The 16,839-nt window shown below is 43.3% G+C and overlaps 1 protein-coding gene across 1 annotated transcript in view; it reads right to left on the bottom strand.

Moving 5' to 3' along the window:
• appbp2 (amyloid beta precursor protein (cytoplasmic tail) binding protein 2) overlaps positions 1-11,643 on the bottom strand; it is a 71,476-nt gene extending 59,833 nt beyond the window's left edge. The window contains exon 1 of the mRNA XM_020511264.2: positions 11,215-11,643. Within this exon, the coding sequence (XP_020366853.1) occupies positions 11,215-11,352 (138 nt within the window). The 5' untranslated portion in view covers positions 11,353-11,643. The remainder of the gene's footprint in view (positions 1-11,214) is intronic.
• Positions 11,644-16,839: the final 5,196 nt, after the last annotated feature.

The raw sequence follows: 16,839 nt of genomic DNA, 5'->3' as shown, positions 1-16,839 counted from the left end.
AACAAATATTTTCCTGGCACTGGAATGAGGAAAGGGGATTTGAAAGACCGAACACTTTGGGGGTTTCTACGGGAGAAATATGGTTTAAATAACTAAAGGACCAGTCATCAGCTGTGGGATAAATACACAAGGACCTATTGTCAGAGTGACAGCAGACAGGCACAATACAAGCAAGGCAACTGTTCATGGTTTCCAAAGAAATGATAACAACTTTAGAATTGCACATAATAAAAGTAGAACATGACTTTTTCAGTCACCATAAATTAGAAGCCTTGAAAATGAAGTTATGAAGTGTGTTAAACTTTATTCCTTCTGAAACTTAGTCACAAATATTTTTGGACCAGGAGCACTGTGGTATTTATCATCGTTTCTATTAAGAAACTGGATTTTCAAATTTATTAAGCCAAAGAAGGGCACTATTAGTATTACATAAATGCTATTAATTGAGCTTATATTTTCTTTTGCCCATTCTTCCTTAGCAATAGTGCTTAACTGCTAAAGGGTAAACCTCTCATTTTCCGAAAAGAAAATCCAGATGGAATATGGCAGTGCAAATTCCATGCTGCTTCCTTGCCAGTGACATTTTAAACTCCATTGCGAGAAATATAAAGAGGATTAGGCTGTTCAGCACCTTGATCCTATATAGTTATTCAATATAATTATGCCTGACCTACAACTCAGCTTACCAAGCTTCGATCCACTATTCTTGAGACTCCACTTACTTAATAAAAATCCAAACTCAGTCTTAACTACTTCCACTGACCCAGCAATTTCCCCATATACACTCATGCTTTTATCATTTTAAAAAACTAATCAATTGGATCATTCCTCAATCTTTTAAACTCAAGTGAATAGAGGTCTAGTTTTGTTAGGATTCCAGTTAGGATAATTGAACTAGTCAGATACCCCAATGAAATCTGGCTTGACAGATAATGTGTTTTTAAAAAAAAATGTGATGCAAAGCTGTAGAGTTTCTTTAACAATGGAACAAAGTTTAAGGTACAAAATACGAAAACAAAAACAGTTATCGAGGTACAGGGAAGAAGAGTTTTAAAAAAAAAAACACTTCAAATACCGAGCAAAACAAAGTTTCAATCTATTACCCAAGATCATTCGTTTATAGCATAGGATCAGTCATACAGCACAGGAACAGGCTCTTCAGCGCAACTCGTCCATGACAAAACCAGGTTTCCTAAACTGAACCAGTTCCATTTATCTGTATTTGGTCTATATATCTCTAAACCTTTCTTTGTACCAGTCCAAATGTCTTTTAAATGTTGCAATTGTACCTGCCTCTTGCATTTCGTCTGGAAACTCATTCCATACAAGCACCACCTTTGCGTGAAATAGTTGCCCCTTAGGTCCCTTTTAAATCCTTAAACCTATGCCCCCTATTTTTGGATTCCCCTATCCTGGGGAAAAGGCCTTGGCTACTCACTTTATCTATGCACTGGTGATTTTATAAAGCTTTATAAAAGGTCATACTTCAACCTCCTACAGTCCAGGGGAAAAGTCCCAGCCTATCCTTGTAATTCAAACTCTCCAGTCCCAGTAACATCCTTGTAAATTCTCTTTGCACCCTTTCCAGTTTATTAACATCCTTCCTATAACAAGGAAATCAGAATTGTATGCAGTAGCCCAAATGTGGTTCTACCAATATCTTGTACAGCTGTAACATGATGTCCCATCTGGTATACTCAATGCTCTGACTAATGAAGGCATGCGTGCCAAGTGCCTTCTTCACCACCTTGTTTACCTGTGACACCACTTTCAAGAAATTATGTAGATGGACCCCAAGTCTCTCTTTTCAACAACACTGCTCAGAGCCCTAATAAGACCTGCCCTGGTTGACCTTACCAAAAGGCAATACACCTTGCATTTATCTGAATTAAACTCTACCTGCCATTCCTCGGCCTACTGGCCCAATTGATCAAGATCCCATTATACTCTCCGATAACCTTTTTCACTGTTCACTATGCTATCAATTTTGGTGTCATCCACAAACAAACTAACCATACCTTCTACACTCTCAACAAAATCGTTTATATACATGATGAACAACAGTGGATCCAGCACTGACTCTTGTGGCACATCGCTGGTCACAGGCCTCAGTCTGAACAACAACCCATCTATCCCTTGGTTACCTCTTCAATCTTACTTGAGACACGATTTCCCATGCAAAAACCAATGTTGACTATCCCTAATCAGTCCTTGCCTTTCCAAACACGAGGAATCTGTCTCTCAGAATCACCTCCACTGACATTAGGCTCTGTAGTTCCCTGGCTTTTCCTTACAGCCTTGCTTAAATAAAGGCACAACATTAGCCACCCTCCAGTCTTCCGGCACCTCATCCATGGCTGCCAATGATACAAATCTGTCTGCCAGGGGCCCTACACAGCCCTGGGATACAGTTGGTCAGGGCTTGGAAATGTATATATTTAAAGACCTCCAGCACCTCCTTTTCTGTAAGTGGACTCGTTTCAAAGACGTTACTATTTAATTCCCCAAGTTCCCTAGCTTCCATGTCTTTGTCCACAGTAAATACTGATAAAGAAATATTTGTTTATGATCTCACCCACCTCCTGCAGCTCCATACAAAGACAACCTCATTAATCTTTAAGAGACCCTATTCTCTCCCTAGTTACTCTTCTGCTCTTAAAGTACATGTAGAATCTCTTTTGATTCTCATTTACCTTATCTGCCAAAGTTATCTCATCCCTTTTTAGCCCTCCTGATTTCGCTCTTAATTGTACTCCTAAACCCACCACACTCCTCAAGAGATTCATCTGAACCTAGGTGCCTATATCTGACACATGCCTCCTCCTTTTTCTTGATCAGAACCTAGTTATCCAGTTATCCAATGTTTCCCAATCCTGCCAGCCTTGCCTTTCGCACTAACAGGAAAATGCGGCCCCTGAACTCTTTATCATAGAATCCCCAGAGTGCGGAATCAGGCCATTCAGCCCAACAAGTCCACACCTACCCTCTGAAGTGCATCCCACCCAGTCCCATTCCCATAATAATCTTGCATTTCCTGCGGCTAATGCACCTAATCTGCAGATCCCTGAACACTATGGACAATTTAGCATGGCCAATCCACCTAATTTGCATGTCTTTGGACGGTGGGAAGAAACCAGAGCACCTGGCAGAACCCACGCAGACATGGGGAGAACGGGCAAACTCCACCCAATGTTGGAATTCAACCCGGGTCCCTGGCGCTGTGAGGCAACAGTGCTAACCACTGAGCCACTGTGCTGCCCAGGCTCGCTAATCTCACTTTTGAAGGCCTTCTACTTGCCGGGCATCCCTTTACCTGCAAGCAGCCTTCCCCAACTTTTGAAAGTCCCTGTCTAACATCACCAAAATTGGCCTTGCCGCAATTTAGGACTTTAACTTGTTGACCATAACAATCCTTTCCCCCCCCCCCCCCCCACAAGTACTTTAAAACTAACAGAATTATGATCACTACTCCCAAAGTGCTCCCCCACTAGCAGCTCAGTCACTTGGACTGCCTTATTACCCAAATGGAGGTCAGGTTCTGCCCAATCTATAGTTGGGCCACCTGCATATTGATCAAGAAAGTTTTCCTGAACACGCTTAACAAATTCATCCCCATCCATGCCCTTAACATTATAGCAGGTGTCGATCTCTGCTTGGAAAGTTAAAATCCCCTAATATTATAATGCTACTATTCTTCCAGATATCCATGATCTTCCTATACTTTGCTCCGCAATTTTCCCACAGACTACTCGGCGGCCTATAGTAGAAAATAGGTGAAAGCAGCAAAAGCATGTTGGCTTGGAGACAGTAAGGACTACTGGAGGCATGCTGGAAGCTAGAGTCAATAAACGTGGAACTGGAAAAGCACAGCAGGTCAGACAGTATCCGAGAAGCAAGGTTTCAGGCTGAAACCCTTCGTCAGAACTAGGAGGTGGGGGATCTGGGGGTGAGATGGAGATAGGTGGATGCCAGTAGGAAGGGTGGAGCAGATAGGGGAGTAGGAAGATGGACAGGTTGGGGGTAGGGAGATTTTGAAGCTGAAGTCAATATTCAGGCCATTTGACGGTCAGCTTCCAAGGCAAAATATGAGGTGCTGTTCCTCCAGTTTACGTTTGGCCTCATTCTGACAGTGGAGGAGGCCAAGGATGGACAAGTCACCAGGGGAGTGGGAGAGGGAGTTAAAGTGGATTGCAACCGGGAGGTCAGGTTGGTTGGTACGTGCAGAGCACAGATGCTCTGCAAACTGGTCCCTGATATACAGGAGACCACATCGGGAGCAACGGATACAATAGATGAGGTTAGATGAACTGCAGGTGAATCTCTGCCAGATTTGGAAGGATTATTTTGAACCTTGGACGGAGGTGACAGGGGAGGTGTGGGGGCAGGAAATGCACCTCCTGCAACTGCAGAGAAAGGTACCGGGTGTGGCAGAGGGATCGGTGGGGTGAGGGAGCCGCAGAGTGAACGGTCCCTGTGGAAAGCGGACAGGGGTGGGAAGGGAAATATCTTTTTGGCGGTGGGGTCTGATTGTAGGTGCTGAAAATGTCAGAGGATGATGTATTGTACTCCGAGGTTGGTGGGGTGCTTTGAGAGGACTAAGGGGACATGACGACCACTTCCGCCAACACCGAACACGTGACGACCACTGACCAAGTTGCTGCTTCCGCTTCCATTCACGTGACTCTCCTGTACACATACACACTCCAGTTAGTCTTCAGAAAAGGACTCACCTTCATTCTCCTGCACACAAATGACCAAATTCCACACACGCCTCGAAGTCTGGTTCTTTTTCCACTGCCTCCGTCTCCGCGCCTATTTCTTTGAACAGGAATCCAACCCATCCTCTGACGACCCCTTCTCTTGCCTCCAGCGAACTCCTCTTGGACAACTCTCCCAGCCTCCTACCCTCCCTTGACCTCTTCATCTCCAACAGCTGCTGCGACATCAATTGCCTGAATCTCTACATCCCTCTCACTTATTCCAACCTCTCCCCATTAGAACGCACAGCCCTCCGTTCCCTTCACTCCAACCTCAACTTCACCATTAAAATGTGCCAATGGTGGGGGTGGGGGTGGGTTTGGTCCAGGAACTCCCTAGCAACATTCTGGACAATCCATGCCCCCCACCTTTTCCAAAACTTTCAATTCCCTGGCCCCGAACACCTCATCTTCACCATGGGCATTCAGTCCCTGTACACCTGTATACCCAACGGGGACAGCCTAATAGCCCTCTGCTTCTTCCTCTCCCGTAGGCTCACCCAGTTCCCCTCCACTGACACACATTCGCTTGGCAGAACTAGTCCTCACCCTCAACAATTTTTATTTTGATTCTTCGGACGTCCTACAAACCAAAGGGGTGGTTACGAGCACCTGCATGGGCCCGAGCAAGGCCTGCCTCTTTTGTAGGATTCGTGGAACAGTCCCTCTTCAACAATTACACTGGCACAATCCCACACCTCTTTCTCCTTTAAACTGATGACTGCACCAGTGCTGTCTTGTCTCCCGCAAGGACCTCAAACAGTTCAACTTCACCAACACCTTCCACCACGCCCTCAAATTCACGTGGACCATTTTTGACACCACCCTCCCCTTCCTGAGCCTCTCCATCTCCGGTAACCGACTCACCAATGACCAATTTCAAACTCACCAATTCCCACAATTACCTCAACTACACCTCTCATCCACCCTACTGCAAAAAAAATTCTATCTCATACTCTCAATTTGTCTGCCTCCACCACATCTGCTCCCAGGATGAGGTGTTCTACTCGCGGACTTCCCAGATATCCTCCTACTTTAGGGACCATAGTTTGCCCTCTTGTTATGAAGGATGCCCTCAACCGCATCTCCACCATTTCCTGCACTTCGGCCCTCAAACCCTCTCCCCCCAACAACAAATATAAGGTCCACCTGTTGTATCCATTGCTCCCGACATGGTCTCCTCTATATCGCAGAGGCTAAACTCAGGCTCAGGGGCCGGTCTGCAAAGCACCTGCACCCTGCGGGCACCAACCAACCCAACCTTCCGGTTACCATCCACTTTAAATGCCCTGGTTACATGTCCATCCTTGGCCTTCTCCACTGTCAGAGTGAGGCCAAACATAAACTGGAGGAACACTACCTAATATTTTGCCATAAAAACCGAAAGACCTGCTGGGCTTTTCCAGCAACTTTGTTTTTGTACCTCATATTTCGTCTTGGGAGCTTACAGCCCAATGGCCTCAACATTGATTTCACCAGCTTTAAAATCTCTCCTCCCCCAATCTGTCCATCTTCTGACTCACTGCTACACTCTTCCCACTGACCAACCACAATAACACCCTACCTGCATCCACCCATCTCCATCTCACCTACACAAAAATTGACTTTCCTGCTCCTTGGTTGCTGTCTGATCTGCTGTGCTTTTCCAGCTCCAGATTTATTGAAATGTATGTTGGCCTTCATTGCCATCGGTTGAGAGTATGGGAGCAGGGATGTCATGCTGCAATTGTACAGAGCCTTTATGAGACCACATCTGAAACACTGTGTGCATTTTTAGTCTTCTAATCAAAGGTAGGGTGTTTTGGCTATGGAGGGAGTGCAACAAAGTTTTAACTGACTGATTCCAGGGATGGCAGGACTGACATATGAAGAAAGACCGGATAAGTTAGGATTACAGGGGGACCTCAAAAAACTATAAAATTCCAACAAAACTAAACATAGCAAATTCAGGAAGGATGTTCCCGATGACTAGAGCATCCAAAATCAGGGGTCACAGTCTAAGGATGCAGCAAAGGCCATTTAGGGCTGAGATGAGGAGAAATCTCTTCATCCAGAGAGTGCTAATTCTGTGGAATTCCCTACCACAGAAAGTGGTTGAGGCCAAAACACAATGTTTTCAACAGGAGTTGTTGTTCTTAGGGTTAAAGAGAACAAAAGGCATGGGGCAAAAATCAGGAACAAGGTACCAAGTTAGCCATGATCATATTGAATGGCAAAGCAGACTCAAAAGGGCCGAATGGCCTATTCCAGTTCCTATTTTCCACATTTCTGTGTTACTTTTCAAACCAAAATGCTGATTTCTAACAAAACACTCCCAGCTGCTGAAGTTGTATGAACTAACTTTTCCATAGAGGTAACTACTTTTTCCCTGAAGTTTTCTATAATCTTTTTAGGAGATAAAATATATTCACTTCAGATTTCCTCCAAACCACCCAAACCTTTTACTCTCTGGGTCTTCTAGAATCAGATCACTGATTATCAATTAGACTATAAGAGGTGAAGGAGTGGTTATGCTGAACAAAAGAAAAGCTAATAGCCCTCAATGTTTATCTCACCTGTCTTAAACCAACACAAAAAACAAATATTCCATTAACACTCCAGGGGTCTCTGTTCGATGACATACTTGATTAGATCATAGTTCCATAAGGACACAAGTGGAAGACACCAGACAGGCAAGACAGTAAGGGGATTATAGCGGCCATTACTAAATAAGGCGCTGGTGAAGCTGCAAGGTCCGATGGTGGATAAATCACCCACACTGGATGGAATACAAATATGCCCAGGTTTCTGAAGGTGATTCATGGCGATCTTACAGGAATCAATGGAGTCAGCAAGGGTCCCAGAGGACTGGAAAATGACTGATGCAACACCCCTGTTTAAGAAGGGGGGATGGTCAGAAGACAGGAAATTATGGGCTGGTTAGCTTGACCTCGGTCGCTGATAACATTTTAAGAGCCCATTATTAATGATGACATTGCGGGGTATTTGCAAGTGCATGGTAAAATAGGGCTAAGTCAGGATGGTTTCATCAAGGGAGATCATATCTGACAAATCTGTTAGAATTCTTTGAGGAGGTAACAAACAAGTTAAACAAAAGACAGCCAGTGGACATGATCTATTTGGGTTTCCAGAAGGCCTGTGACAAGATGCCACATAGCAGGCTGCTAAATAAGACAAGAGCCCATGGTGTTAGGGGCAAGGAGCTGGCATGGATGAAGGATTAACTGACTGGAAGAAGGCAGAGAGTGGGGATAAAGGGGTCTTTTTCAGGATGGCTGTAATGGAATTCCGCAGGGATTACTGTTGGACCACAACTATTCACGTTATACATTAATCACCTGGACAAAGGAACTGCGGGCACTGGTGCTAAGTTTGCAGATGACACAAAGCTAGGTGGAGGGACAGGTAGTGTGGAGGAAGCAGGAAGCTTGCAGAAGGACTTAGACAGGCTAGCAATATGGTCCAAGAAATAGAGAATGGAATACAACATGGCAAAATGTGAAGTTGTACACTTTGGTCGGAAGAAGAGACATAAACTATTTTCTAAAGGGGGAAATGCTTTGGAAATTTGAAGCATAAAGGGACTAGGGCTCTTAGTTCAGGGTTCTCTGAAGATTAACACGCAGGTTCAGTTGGCATTTAGGAATGCAAATGCAATGTTAGCATTAGTTCTGAGTGGGCTAGAATAAAAGAGCAGGTGTATACTGCTGAGGCTGTATAATGCTCTGGTCAGACAGCATTTGGAATACTGTGAGCAATTTTAGACCCCATATCTAAAAGAGATGTGTTGGTGTTGGAGACATTGCAGAGGAAATTCACAAGAATGATCCCAGGTATGAGGGCCTTGTGATACAAGGAAAGGCTGAGGGGTCTGGATTTTTTTTGGGGTTGCGGTGTGGGAAATCTCATTGAGACTTGCAGAACACAGAGGCATGGATAGTATGGATATGGAGATTATATTTGCATTGGTCCCAAGGGAACAACTTTAGAGTGAAGGCATGAGCCTTTATAACAGAGATGAAGAGGAATTTCTTCAGCCAGAGAATGGTGAATGGGTGGAACTCATTGCCACTGACAGCTGTGGCAACCAAGTCATCGAGTATATTTAAGACCGAGATAGATAGGTTCTTTCTTAGTAGCGAGATCAAAGGCAGTGCCACGGAGAGATCTGGGTTATGGGGAAAAAGCAAGAGAATGGGGTTGGGAAACACATCAGCCATGATTGAGTGGCAGAGCAGACTCAATACGCCAAATGGCCTAATTCTGCTACATCTTATGGTCTTAATGTCATATGGAGGTCTAACCCTAGTTATTTTGAAACCCTTCAGAAAAAAAAAAATCTAACTCTATATGCTGTTGTTGTAAAATCCAAACTCTGAATCGGACATCTTCCATCACAACTTTTCCTCATCATTTAAACACAATGTATGATTCCAGTGAATCCATACTGCTTCTCCTCCAAGGTGAGCATGTAATTCCAGACGTGCAGTGGCTAATATCAGTCTGTGAAATGGAGTATGATCAAGATTCTGCACAACTGTTGTGAAACTTCCACACCTATGATTTTATACCCATTGCATGGAAGAGTTAAAATTTCCCCAAGCACTTATTTACTTATGCACTGGCTTTTATTGATTTGTGGCCACCAAATTCTTTTCTCCTCCACAGTTCCAGTTTTGTACTATTATAAAAACATTCCCATTTGTTGCTCTTTGATCCAAAGTGGACAGCCTCATACTCGCCTGTTGAATTCCATCTGCTGTTGGTTAGCCTATTTAATTTGTTTATGTCCCTTTGTAACTTTCAGTTTCAACACAGATTGCAACACTGTGCAGCTTTAGTTTGTTTTATCGCCGTTCTCCCTACAACAAGAGCACCAAGAGGAAATCTTAACCATATGGCGTACAAGTTGATCCAAGTCAAATATCGCTAATGCCATTAGGAACAAGGGCAAGGTTTGTAATTTGTCAGAATGGCTTAGTTATTTAATTTAGTTATATCTCTCCTTTTCACAAAGAGTCTTCTTGTAACCTGTCACCTGACAAAGATAGTATAAGGGCATCAAGAGTATTCTTTAATCAATAGGCCAAAGTTTCATAGAATCAGCTTAAGGTGTCTGGCTTTCTAATTCTTCCTCCATCCTTGTGGGGAGCATCTCATCTCTACTTAATATATTGCAACAAGCCTGGTAGCTTACCATGAGAGAAACTACATAACGAAACTAAACATGCTTTCACGCCACGTGAAACGGTAATAAAAAAAAAAAGGCAACGTACCACAGACTTCAAAGCTTAGTCCATCATGCATTCTGCTAAAATAAATACATAATGACTTTTGTTCCTAACTGCAGATGGCAAAACAAATGGGGAACAGCATTGTAGTTTTGTCTTCACTAAACAAATAGCTGGCAAGTGGCTAGTGGGAACAGCTGATCACTGAAACAAAATTAGCAGGAATGTGCCAGGGCTGAATTTGCACAAAATATTCAACCAACGAATGACAAATCTGTGTTTTTAAGAAAAGTAAAACGTAGAGAGGGAAGTGAAGACATATAAATGATGCAGAAAGATTGTCTCCCCTTGACAGACAGACTGGGACCAGAGGGCACAATCTCAGAATAAGAAGTCAACCATTTAAGACACGAATGAGGAGGAATTATTTCTCATGGAGTGTTGGGAATCTGTGGAATTCTTCATCAGAGAGCTGTAAAGTTTGAGTTGTTAAGTATATCCAAGGTGAAGGTAGACAATGTTTTAATTATTAAGGCAACTGAGGGTTATAGGGAACAGGCAGGAAAATGTAGTTCATGATTATCAGACCAGCTATAATTTGATTGAACGGCAGAGCAGATTTGAGGGGCTGCATGGTCTATTTCTGCTCCCATATATCACGACATACGCGGTTAAAATAAAACTACACAAAGAGCAACAGAGCATTTTACTTTTTCCAGTGTTATAGTCTGTTTACTATCAATAAATTAGTATTGAAATCTTACAAAGTTTTCTATGTCCTTAGAACTGACTAATTTCTCCAAAATAAAGCCCAATAATTTTACTTAAGAAAGAGGTAACTCAGTGGGTTCCTAGAACAAGTTGACGGTCGATCCGATGTGGCCTTAACTTCACTTTTCTGCCTGTTCCTTACAACCCTTGTGTAAATACATCAACTAGGAAATGTAATGACAGATTCAGATTAGGGTCATCGTTTGCCTGATTTTGAATGGCAGATTAAGGGTAGCAAATGTGTTTCTAAAACCAAATATCAAAATTCATGTAAGGCAATTTACTCGTGGCAATAACATCCACTATTCCGGAGCAGTCCCGGACACATGAACCAGAACCGGATAACGGTGATCATCGCAGCCCAGAGAAACCAGTTAATTGGTCGAGTCAGCTGCAATGCAATTAAAAAAATCCGAAAAGAGGTCAGGGTGCGGAGAGGGGATAGATGACCGTACCTTGTAATAAACATCAAACTGTATATTTTCGGGCAGCGAGCGGATCTCCCTGCGGGAGCGAGTGTAACTGTCCACCACGGCCGAGATTGCAGTGTTATACAGGGTTTCGGGAATCCATTCCAGCTCCACCGCCGCCATATTGTTGATATCTTTTCCCCCTCAGCGGCCGCCTCGCATCCCAAACAGGAACCAACCGACCGAGCGACAGAGCGGCAGGAACCTGCAGCCCCTCGCCAAAACACAACACCGATCGTCAGCCTTCAAACAATCCGAACGTTGTTGTTTAAAAATGAAAAAGAATTGAATATGCCATTCAACCGAAATACACTCCCACTGCCTTTTCTTCTTCACACTTCATTTTACACAATTTCCTCGCAGAGGCAGAACATTTTTTTTAACCTACGCTGAACGTGGTGACGTAATTCCACATGCACGACTGTCACCGCCCATCTACGTCCTGACGCACGAACATGTATTTGACGTCATCGAGTTTTTAATATATAAAAAACAAAGCGAAGGGATCTCCCGCATCGGGAGTTTCCCCGCTTCTGCTCGACTGGGTTAAATTCTCAGAGTCACGTACACAAAAGGCAGGATATTGGAAGGGCGGGCAGTTACGCATTAAAATCTAAATAATACAGCTTCTGCAACAGTGAATAATATGAGCCAGGAAACCCAAATTCAAAGTCCCACCTACTCCAAAAGTGTGTAATAACATCTCTGAACTGATTGATTAAAAATATTTATTCTGACTTTGAGGAAGGTTCTGAAACATTGATAATGTCCCCATCTCTGAGCCAGGAAGCCCAGGTTCAAGGCCCATTTGCTGCAGAGGTTTGTAATAACCTCTCTGAAAAGGTTGGTTGGAAACTATATTCTGAGATTGACCAAAAATATCTCTCTCTCTTTCCTTCTCTGGTGGCCTGCTTGGAGGTGGGGGATGTTCTTTAATTAGAGAGGGCAGCAGTGTGTCTGCTTCCACTACATTTACATTCTGGCCTTGAATGCTCATGATCCACCTTCGTCCCACTGTCAACTGTAACAGGCCAGTTAATGAATGTCTAAAGGCCTCATCTTGTCACCGCTAGGATTAATCCAACCACAGTCAGGTCTGTCATCACGCAGTGCACACAGCAGTCCTTGTCGCCTATGAAGGTTCCCTTGACCAGGCAGACTTCCTTTGAATGAGTTATAGGATGTTGGGAACAGAGGCCCACTGGGAACTACCCCTTGCCTTTTTTTTTTATCTCTTCATATCCTGGAAACTCATCCCTTTTCTTTACTTACCTGCCATTCTGTGATCTTGGAACTCCCAGTCATGTTACACCGTTTCAGATAAGGGGCTAGCTTCAACCTGTGTGCTGACCAGACCTGTTCACTATCTTTTTTGACTGCAATGTCACTGTATTATCAAGTTGCTTGTTTGACATTCTGCTCGGATCAATGCAACTTACTACAGTTAAACATTGATGAGACCAAAGCTTGTCATCATGGGCTCTTACAACAAACACATTGCCATTTTATCGATTGCCTTCCCCAAGGTTGACAAACACTAGTGAATAAAAAAGGTCACCACTGGACAAGTGGAGTGTGAAATAGAATAGATAACTGGGGCAGGAACTGCAAGGAAGCAATGTGCACATCATCGGGGGGGTCCCAAGGGCCAATACAAACCATATTGCTGAGATAAAAGATTTTCTGTCACAACGTTCTCCAAGTAAACTTCAATATTTACCGTGTCTCTGCACAATCCTGCTGACACTTTATGCACTGCTCCGTCTAAGTGTGTTGCTACTCCCAGGTGCTCTCCAACACACAAACACAGTCTGCCTAATTCCACCCCATCCGTCCTACTCCAGACATTCATACTCAAACATCCCTCACTCACACGACTTTTCTCCCACTCATCCAGTCGCCACAACATCACTGGCTCCCTCAGAAGTCTCACTACCTCCATCCTCTCTCTCCAGCCTGCCCGACTGTCCCCATTTTGGGCCAGTCCAAATTCTTGGACCTTCCCCACAGGTTGCCTGAACATCCCATCCCCTCGGCCCCAGTTCAGTCCTTTCTCGTGGAATTCAGACTTGCTGCCAGATCATAGCGGACTCTTCGAGACTAGAAACCCACCTGCCAAAACTAGGCAACTTTTCCAGAGGTGAGTGCTAGACATTACCCACTTGTGGTTGGGTGGGTTTTCCTTTTGTCTGAGTCTGCAAACTGTGCTAGCTCTGGATGAAGCATTCACAGAAGCCAAAGATGCTCAGGCATCCTCAGAAGGAGGCTTTGAATAATCTTTTCAGTCACCGCTCCAAGGTATCCAGAACAGCTGGTATTCCAGGAAGCCCATGTATAGTATGTGGCAAGGGAAGCCAAATTGTGGCAGGATGCCAGAAAATCTGTTGAGCCTGCATCTCCTGAACCAGTGGTACAGGTTGAAGGAGACTGTTCACAACCTTGGCATTCAATTCAACAGTGTAGCTTCCAGCTCATTCTCCATATCATAAAGCTCCACTACTACAACTTTGCCTTCCTCCAACTACATTTGAAGCCCTTTACTGTTGAAAAAATTCCATTTCTTGTCACCTTAGAACCGGAGTAATCCAAGGATCTCCCAGTAAATATCCCATCCTCCATCCTCCATGCAGCGCAACATTTAGTTTATCCAAAGCACTGCTCCCTGCAACCTATGTCATACCAAATCCAATCACCCATCACTCTTCTCCATGTGATTTACGTTTGGTCCCAGTTACACAGCACTTTCAATCTAAGAACAAATTAATGATGATGCTGGGAATCTGAAATGAAATCAGAAAATGCTGGAAGTACTCAGCAACTCTGGCAACATCATTGAAGAGAGAAACTAATTTAATCTTTCAGGCTGGAGACTTATCAGCTTTCAAGACCCTAGATCTTGATAAAATTCTCAATCTTTCTACCTCCTTTTCCTCCTTCAATATCCTTCTTAAAACCCACTTCTGATCAAGTTTTTGGTCACTTTTCCAGATATCTCATTATGCCTGCATCTGAGTGTCATTTTCAGTTTACCAGGTTGCTGTGAAGTATCTTAGGTTCTTTTATTACATTAAAGACATCTTGTAAATACAGTACAAGTTATCGGGAGTTGAAAAGCCTGGTTGTAACAGGAATTAAAAATGCAGTGTCAATACCATTCAATGTTATACATAATATACATACATCAGTATGCCTAAAGAACAGAGTTTTATCTGACTAACAGTGGAAAGTCAATTGACCCCAATGTACTGTTAATATGTTTGACACTGGTGTTGACCTTTCTGTTCTGGAAGTACTGTGGTTGTGATGCCTTCTCTATTCTGCAGTAAAAAAATAGACACAGCTTTTGGCCAAATGAGTGCCCTCAATTGGTCACATGTCCCAAAAAGTTGTTTCCATTGTATTCTTCACTCAGGTGCTATTCTAGTCTGCTGAAAAACTTAATGTACATAATGGCAACACATGTAGTTATCTAAAAACATTTCTGAACCAAGCCTCTATTATTTCCCATTGTACCATTTAATAATTGTAAGCATCAATTCCCATACATAAGCAAATTATTTTATGACTCAATGAAAAGAAACAATGTTTGAACAATATGATGATCATTTGATCCTTCTGCTGGCCCATGAATAGATATTTGTCTGACTGACATGTTTCTGTTTACGTTGCTATCCTAATTCTGTGACACCATTGCCAATCATTGTTGGCTGCATTCACTCCTGCAGAATGCAACAACATCAATAATTACCTATTACTAAGCCTTAATGTTTATATTTTATGTTTCATCTGAATTACTCAGCTAACTTCATAGTTTGTCCCTCACATAGAAACTAGCTGTACAGCATATGAACATTTTTAAGCTTTACAATGTTGAACCTTGCCAACCATATAAAATGAGACTCTGTATTAGCACCACCGTTGCAAGGGTACATGTTGAAATAGAAATTTGCTGGATGACTGCTTGACAAGAGAATTTCAATACGGACAATCTGCTAGAAAATAAATGTTAGTTACAGAAAAATAAAGAAACAGAGAATAAGGATCAAAGTTAAGCTAAAGATATGATGATAAAAAAGCAAATCAGATTCTTCTTTCTTTTGAACTGGAATTTAAGCATCCATTGGCAAGGCCAACATTTATTGCCCATCTCTAATTACTCTTGACTTTAGTGGTTTCATGAATTATTTCACAGGGCAGTTAAGAGTTAGCCTCATTGCTGTGGATCTGAAGTCACATTTAAGAAAGAAGTAAGAATGACAATATTCCTCCCCTGCAGGACATAAACAAATTGTTGAGGTTGGTTGTCTCACCAGGCTGGTTTCTTGTATCGCAGATGTTTCGTTACCATGCTTGGTAACATCCTCAGTGCAGCCTCCGATGAAGCGTCGGTGTGTTTTCCCGCCTGGTTTTTAAACTCTGGAGTCCGTTGAGCTGGATTGCCTCACTTCCGGTTTTCCTTCGTAGTGGGATGTATATGGGGTCGAGTTCAATGTGTTTATTAATAGCATGCTTCATGGAGTGCCAGGCTTCTAGGAATTCTCGTGCCTGTCTCTGCCTAGCTTGTCCCAGGATTTTGGTGTTGTCCCAGTCGAAATGGTGGTTTTCCTTGTCCATGTTGATTGACATGAGTGAGTATTGGTCGTGTCTTTTTGTGGCCAGTTGGTGTTCATGTACCCTTGTTGTTAGTTTCCTTCCTGTTTGTCTGATGTAATGTTTCTCACAGTCTCTGCAGGGGATCTTGTAGATGATATTGGTCCTGTCCATGACGGGGAATGGGTCTTTAGTTCGGGTGAGCAGTTGTCATAGGGTTGACGTGGGCTTGTGTGCCACTCTGATGCCCAGCGGTCGTAGGAGTCTTGTGGTGAGTTCCAATGTGTTCCTGATGTAGGGTAGTGTGATGAGTGTGTTGGAGCGTGTAGTATCTTCCTGATGAAACTATGGATACGCTACGTGGACGACATCTTTGTCATCATTAAGTGGACCAAATTAGAGGAAACACACAAACTTATAAACAACACCCTCACCGGAATAAAATTCACCAGAGACGAAGAGAAGAACAAACAGCTCCTATTCCTGAACGTCATGGTAGAGAGCAAGACAAATGGAGAACTGCAAATGAAAGTATACAGAAAAGCCACACACACAGACCAGGTACTGAACTTCAACAGTAACCATCCCAGCACACACAAACAAAGCTGCGTACGAACACTGTTTAAAAGGGCAACAACACACTGCAGCAACACGGAACTACACCAAGAGGAAGAAGAATACCTCTTCCAGGTTTTCAGGGATAATGGATATCCAAAAAACTGGGTCAGAAGATGCCTACACAAACAACATCAGGAAGATACTACGCGCCCTGACACACTCATCACACTACCCTACATCGGAACTCACCACAAGACTCAACGGACTCCAGAGTTTAAAAAACAGGCGGGAAAACACACCGATGCTTCATCGGAGGCTGCACTGAGGATGTTACCAACCATGGTAACGAAACGTCTGCGATACAAGAAACCAGCTCGGTGAGCCAAACAACCTCAATACCCACAACCCGAGCTACAAATCTACTCCAAAACCTTAGACATAAACGAATTAGATGGGATTTTA

Source organism: Rhincodon typus, chromosome 26 (assembly GCF_021869965.1).
Source record: "Rhincodon typus isolate 14 chromosome 26, sRhiTyp1.1, whole genome shotgun sequence".
Lineage (NCBI taxonomy): Eukaryota > Metazoa > Chordata > Chondrichthyes > Orectolobiformes > Rhincodontidae > Rhincodon > Rhincodon typus.
Note: the sequence above shows the minus strand (reverse complement) of the source record. Positions and strands in the feature narration are given on the sequence as shown.